We start from the raw sequence: 6,873 nt of genomic DNA, 5'->3' as shown, positions 1-6,873 counted from the left end.
TCCCTGCTGTATCACTGATTCATACTTAATTTTCACGCTGGCAAAAATTAAGACAAAACGTAAGGCACCAAAAAAAAATCTGCCCTGTATAACAAGCCTCATTAGTTATTACAGCCGAGGTGAAAACACGCAAGTACTTGAGCTGCATGTCTCATTCTTATTAAGATCCCATAAACAGGTTATTTCTTTATGCTATGTCCTATTTTGTCAGTTGAACAAGACGCTGAATCCAGGAATTCAAGAGTATCAGTACAAAACATAAGGATGGTTTATTCCTAGTCCATGAAGACAGTCCTTTGTCAGAAGGAACACCGAGTTACAAGGAGCACATCATCCTTGTTGGTAGCATCAATTTGTTTACCAGACTTCTAATTCCTTGGTAAACATAATGGAGGTTCTTCTTAATTAATGGCAGACTTCTTGGGGGCGGGGATATATAAAACGATATGTTTTCCCCATCTGGCTGATTGGCATTTTCAGTAATGAAAGCTACACCATAGCTACACCAGTCTCAGCAGTAACGCAACTGCGTCCTTTATGAAGTCACCATATTTATAAATAGCCCGCTGATGCAGATCACAGAGTATCTTTACGCAATCTGCTCTCCAGTCATTTAGAACTACATGCCATGTTTGTGGCATGATTGTACCATTTGTAGAAAACTATACAAAATCCATTCAAAATAAAAATTTGATAGAGAAAGAACGTGCTGTGCATGCTTCAACAGAGCAAGAAAGATGCCTCATATTTTACTTCCTTTGTTGCAGCACATTTTATTACTTGGTAAAGATTCCTTTTTCCTTAAGGATTTTTTCCAAGATTCACTTACGTTGCTCTTGTCATTACATCCAGTCTCAAAATAGTCATAAAATTTGCCTCTACATTCGACAGCATGGGTGCCTCTTACAGGTTCACAGTTTAGAGCAACGCTCCCTTGCTCAGGTTCATTACCTCCTTTCTCATCATTAAATTTTGCTTTTTCCTGATTACTGTGAGACCTGCCATTAGTGATGAATATTTCATTAGCAGGTATCTGGTCATCACTTCTGTAAGAAGGTGCACTGCCAACGTCATAATCCACCTGCTGGGAACAGCTTGGCAAAAAAATGGGGGGGGAAGAGGAGGAAGAGGAGGAGGAGGAAGAGGAGGAAGTATTTTCTGTACCAGCATTAACAGAGTAGGGTAGATTTAAATAGTGACTGCCACATTCTTGATAGAAGCAGCACATGTGGAGCTTCTCATACTCTTCCTTTGCCATCCGAAGGCGTTTTCTGTATGGACAGTCCTGAGGCACAAACCACTCTTGTGGTGAGGTGCCACTGAAGGAGCAGGCAGAGAAGCACCAATTGTTCTGCATGATGATCTCTCCATGAATTCTCTTCATTAGATTGTTGATGAGGACGGATCTCCGCAGGTAGACTTCAGGATCGTCAATGAATTTCAGCTTTTCCAAAGACATGTAAAGAATATGGGCCCGCTCCTCAAACACGGAGATTGTCTGAAAATGCAAAAGATACAAGATACAGAACTGAAGGCAACTGGTTTTGTTCCAGGCAAGGAGAAAGACAATGAAGCAAAGTCTGTGTCACTACTTTACTATTCTCTTTCTGAGGCACCTAGGGCTGGCTTTTCATTTTGCACACCCATGTGCCTGGGAACCTGCTTTTTCTTGGCCACAGCATTCACCCAGGCTTAGGAGGTAAGTAGCTGAGTGTTACACCACAAAGGCAATTGCAGGGCATGAATCCAGGGTGGGAAAGTGAAATCCAGATGCACACATTTGGTTTTTCAATTACATTTGGGGTTAGAACCTAATATTGTTGTGCAGTTTCGCTCCAGTAATGGCTGGGGGATTTTTTTTGCAAATGGACCCAATTCCATCATCCCCTGTGGGGCTTCTACACAGCTCTGAAGCCAAGTGAGGGTCCCTCCTGCAGCATCAAGGTTTGCAAGACGCAGCCAGCAGCCATTGCCTCATGCAGCAAGTGTTGGAGCATTTCATCCACTGCCAGTGGAAGAGGCCCTCCAGCAAGGAGGTCTCCATTTGCCAGCCTCTCTTACACTGCTCTTGTGTACAAAAGTGCATGCAGGGAGGGAGGCAGGGAGAAACCCATCTCAAAGCATCACAGCATCTGGAGAGCAGCTGTTGGCCTGCGTACTACACCCTGTGCTCTGTGGGACCGGTGGGAACACAGATAGGCAGGGACAAGGTCAGGAAACGAAGAGAGGATAGGAATTTGCAGAAATCCTGGCTCGACGCCCACAGATTTGTTCTCCCTTCCATGGTCCTTCCAGGACTCCCTTTCTCAGCACTGGCAGCATAAGCAGGTTACTGCCCCCAGGAGGCCCCGGATTCTGCATTGTAATCGCTACCCTGGGAATCAAAATAAGAGAGGGGGCAACGCATGCTACTGTAAGCAGTATTAACTAATTTTCATTTTTAGTAAGAATTTGGTTTGCGTAGGAGGAGAAGGAGCATAGCACAAAGAGAGACTGCTCTAAATCCCCCCCCATCTGTAGCTTGATCATTCTTCCCTTTCCCACATGGTTACAGCATTTTTGCAGAGTGGAAGTCGTAGCTATGAGGACTAAAAGAGCTTAAAGCACAGCTGCTTTTCACATCCATTCAGCTCTCCTCAGCCCTCTAGCTCTTTCCACAGCCTGGTCATGTCTGCGAGGCTTAGAAGCAGCACAGTGCCTCACAAAAACAAAAATTGGCCATAATTTCTTGCAAGTTCACAGCTGAAGCTCTTTGCTAGAGAGAGTAATTTTCTATAATAAATGACTCATTTTAAAGTATATTAAGCCTATAGGTTAATTTGGGTCCTTTATACCTGCTGCAGCAACAGTCTGCGAAGCCATAAAAGCCTGGAGCAAACCAGTAAGCCTTGAACTGGGATTCTCCTGGAGATACATCCTGGAGAGACACCAGTAGGTACAAGTTGTCAAAGGCTTTCTACTACACATTTGCCAGCAGCCCTCTGGAAAGTGATTCTGGGCCCTACCATCATAACCTCTATGGGACAAGTAATCTCAGCATATAACTCTTTACTGGGCAGCGAAGGTATAAGCACGTAAGAAATTCAAGGAAACCTGGTGGGCATCCTCCCTCTGCCAGAGCTTAGTGCTGCAAAGCAAAAAATGTATTTGGGCCAAACAGAAGAAATTGGTGACACAGGGTTTCTGAGGTGATACACCTCTATAACAGCACAAAACCGTGGTTGGGCCTAGTTTACCAGTACCCCTACAATTATTTTTTATTGCTGTTTGAAAGGGCTAAGAAACTACTCCTCCTCCTCTTTGCAAGGAAATTAATCATCGAAACAAAAATCCAACAATCTAGTAAAAAAGAACAAAACTGTCTGAAATTGGAGAGTGATGAGACATGTGAAACATGCTCACTAACCAGAGCACATTTTTCAACACCCTTGGTGCTGTTTATTCAGTGCTCTGGCAGCAGACTGGATACTTTCTGAAATTAACAGTGGGGCAGTTTTTCACTTTCCCAGTCCAGGTACCACTTGCAGACAACTCCTACTTGTAGCCTTGAGGTACTCTAAGGTTCTTGGAAACTGAACTCAGCACTACTGCTCACTTCTGCTCTGCAGAAATCCCTCCTCTATCACCAATAGAACATGGGTAGCAGTGGTCTGCCATGGGCCAGGTACAATCCAACAAAGTCAGGGTGGTGTCTCAAGGCAGGAGCTATTCCCAAGCACTTCATCCCAGTTCCAAGCAGGACTGAGCCCTTAATGAAGAGAAGCATAAAATCTCTCACAAAAAAAGTTAGATTTAAATTTGTGTATTTGTTATCCTGGGAAACATTTGTTCTAATCCCTTCCTTGAAAACTTTCATTAAAAAAAATATTCTTTCATCTACTAATCTGTTTTTTTTGAGTTATTAGTTTTTTAATAAACAGGATTAAACACTGAAGGAACTTGTACTTGCTTTCCAAGTCACTCTGCTTTTCTAGAGGACCTGTAACCCGTGTGGGGTACATGGAACCTCTTACTATTTTCTCCCCTGGAAAAAAAGTTTTGAATGAGTGGGGAATCTTTTACTTATGTTCTTCCCTTCTGCTGTTCAAATGCTGTTACAGAGCTCTTTCTGAAAGCATGACATAAACTAGCTAAGAACAAAATAGTCTGAAAAAAAGTTATTCTCAGCATTTCTATTTACAGTTGTTATTAACGAAGAAACGCCTTTGCTTCTTAAGCAGTTCGATGACAATACAACAATAAATGTGAAGAAGTGGCAACTATTTGTTTCTGAGCAAGCAGCTGGATCATTCTCCTAATTTCAGCAGAGTATTTCAGGCTTCTGGAAATGGGTCAATTGAGTGTTACTAAGCATCTGAAACTCGGAGTAAAAATAATGACTATTAGAAGACATACTTTATGTGTACAGCTGCTGAGTGGTGGATGAAAATCCTCTTCTTCCACATATTTCCTTTTAAAGTATGTGATCTTGGATGTTGTTACAGGATTTGAAATTCCCCTGTAATGTGATCCTGTGGGTAATAAATCAGATATGACAAATGACATGCGGTTTGCCGGAGGTTCTCCAAACAAAATACTTTTCATTTCCCTTCGCGCTACAGGAGAACTCCGCCGCATATTTTCGCATCTATTCGCAGCGATCAGAAATAAACCCTCGCCTAACTAACACATCGCCCGCCAGCCGCCCGGGGACCGATGTGACGGGCAGCGGGGGGAGCCGGGGCCGCCGCAGGGCGCTCGGCTGCCGGAGAACTTTGCACCTCCATCGCTCCGAGGATGCCGGTGCGACGGCGCCCGGCGGCCCCCGCGCACCTGCGGCCCCGCTCGCCCGCGGGAGACCTCCCGCCCTCCGCCCGCCGCCGCCGCGCCTCCCTCCGCCGGCAGACCTTCGTGCCCCCGGTGGCCGCCGCGTTCCCCCCGCGGCGGAGCAGTGCCTACCTGCGGCTGGGGGCCCGGGGGCCGCCGGGGCCGGGGCCGGGGCCGGGGGGGCGGCGGGGCCGGGGCGGCCGCAGCAGGGCGGCTCCCAGAGGGCGCGGTAGGCGGCGAGGTCGGCGGCTCCCTCGGCGGCGATGGGGCGGCCCAGCCGCTGCATGGGCAGCACCAGGGTCATCGCGGGCGCCGGCACCTGGAAGCGAAGCAGCGCGGTGACCGCCCGCCGCCCCGCCACCTGCCCCCCGCCCCGCGGCGTCCCGCCCCCCGCGCCCCCCGGCAGCCAGACCTCTGCGCACACGTATATTAAAAACATACGCATGCCGATATCGCAGAGACGCACGTTTTCTTTTCCCCCTTCTTGCGGCAGGAAAATGAGCGGAGCCCTCTGTCACAAAGGGCGCGGGGTCCCCCGCACCGGGAGTCGGTGCGCGCTCCCCCAGCGCCGCCCCCGGCCGCGCTCCCGCTGCCCCCGCCGCCCCGACCCCGGCCCCGGCGGCGCTCACGCACCGGCACGGATCCGCTCACTGGCTTCCCATTTCCTCCCGGCGGTGCTGGCACGGCGCGTTCGGCACCGGAGGGGGTGCGAGTCTGCCTGTCTGGGTGCGTGTGTGTGCGGTGCGTGTGTGTGTGTGCGGTGGGGTGTGCGTGTGTGCCTGTGTGTGTGAGAGAGAGAGCGCCCAGCAGTCCGGGATCGCGTTCCTTTCTTCTTTCTTCCCTCCCAAACGACACAGACAGCGGAGACTTAGGTAGTTGTTTCCACTAGCCCCGATCGGACTGAACTGGATCTGCCTCCAGTCAAAACACTGCGAGACTAAGACAGAAAATTGGCTCCGGTTTCACGCCGTGAGTTGCGGTCCCACCGGAGCCAAGCACAACATCGGCGGAGCGGGCGGAATATTAAGCAGGAGCGGGGACTCCGGGGCCAGCTCCGGGCTGCGAGCTGCCTCCTGCCGCGCCAGCGGGCGGGAGGGGAGGGGAGAAGGGGGGGAAGGCGGCAAACTTTCTGCGAGGGGCGAGGGATGAGTTCATCATAGTCACCTACTTCTTGGCAGAGGAGCGCGGAACAATGCGCCCAGACACAGCCCGACTCCTCCCTCCCCTTCCTCCTCCTCTCTCTAAGAAAGCGGGATGTAGTTTCTCCTCGGCGCAACCCTCCCGGAGGAAGACGAGGGCCCGAGCAGGCGGCGGGAGGGAGGGGCCGCAGGTGGGCAGGTGGAATTTCAGCAATTGTTTGTGTTAGCAGCTGAGCGCTCTCGAACAAGAGGAAAAAATAAACCGCAGCAGAAGAGGGAGGAAAAATAAATCCTTCACATCTGCCAGTTGTTTTCTTAAATCCTGTAAGAATGCAAAAGACTGCTACTTTATTAAGAAACGGCTTCCAGCATGCACTGTCTGCGTCTTGGATGCATGCGTGCATGGGTCTGCTCTGCCTCCTCACTGAGGCAAAAATGGGAGGCGAAGGGACAGTCAGCTGAGTCCCCAAGCAGTTTGCCTGAGTAAAGGTCACCAGACCTCGCTGCAATCGGATTGACCCTTCCTCAGAGTCAATTTACTGCTAAAGTACTGCATGTAGCCCTCAGTCACTTTCTTGCAGTAGCCCCTTCATGCCATCTTGCTTTTTCTAAGATGCCATCGTGCTTTTTGCCAAGAAGCAACACAGGGACTGGCAAGCCACTGGACTGGCCCACTGGAAGTTATCCCTGACACAGATAGACAATATATATTATTTATTCCCCACACCTTTTGTTACCAGATGACTACCAATACATGAAAGGAATGGTCAAAACAAATGGGTCAGTCTGCTGACCTAACAGCAGGGCCAAAAATTGGTCCAAGAAGCAGCTACAAAGTCATATATTTTGTGTCTGAAAAGATTACGCCATTATTAGAAAGCACCAATGGACTCTTCTCATTAATCTGCACTGAGGAATCATTCACAGG

The 6,873-nt window shown here is 49.2% G+C and overlaps 1 protein-coding gene across 2 annotated transcripts; it reads right to left on the bottom strand.

Moving 5' to 3' along the window:
- Positions 1-236: 236 nt before the first annotated feature.
- On the bottom strand, positions 237-6,181 carry SERTAD4 (SERTA domain containing 4). Of its 2 annotated transcripts, none has more exons than XM_051783171.1 (4): positions 5,440-6,181; positions 4,939-5,125; positions 4,396-4,511; positions 237-1,498 (listed from the first exon to the last, which is right to left on the bottom strand). In XM_051783171.1, the coding sequence occupies exons 2-4, from the start codon at positions 5,108-5,110 to the stop codon at positions 743-745; spliced, it is 1,044 nt and encodes a 347-aa protein (XP_051639131.1). In that variant the 5' UTR covers positions 5,111-5,125; positions 5,440-6,181; the 3' UTR covers positions 237-742. The 2 variants fall into 2 exon arrangements, with proteins under 2 accessions (XP_051639131.1, XP_051639132.1); XM_051783172.1 differs by lacking the exon at positions 5,440-6,181 and adding an exon at positions 5,248-5,396.
- Positions 6,182-6,873: the final 692 nt, after the last annotated feature.

This window comes from Manacus candei, unplaced genomic scaffold (assembly GCF_025592945.1).
Source record: "Manacus candei isolate 608988 ecotype Guabito, Panama unplaced genomic scaffold, ASM2559294v1 h1tg000017l, whole genome shotgun sequence".
Classification (NCBI taxonomy): Eukaryota; Metazoa; Chordata; class Aves; order Passeriformes; family Pipridae; genus Manacus; species Manacus candei.
This window is presented reverse-complemented; position numbering and strand designations above follow the sequence as displayed.

Bases quoted from the DNA above. Each gene is read 5' to 3' on its own strand.
- SERTAD4 (XM_051783171.1), bottom strand. From the start codon at position 5,110: ATGACCCTGGTGCTGCCCATGCAGCGGCTGGGCCGCCCCATCGCCGCC. The intron at 4,512-4,938 runs GTAGGCACTGCT...TATTACCCACAG, and splicing joins CCCCGGGCCCCCAGCCGCAG to GATCACATTACAGGGGAATT. The intron at 1,499-4,395 runs GTATGTCTTCTA...TTGCATTTTCAG, and splicing joins TCAGCAGCTGTACACATAAA to ACAATCTCCGTGTTTGAGGA.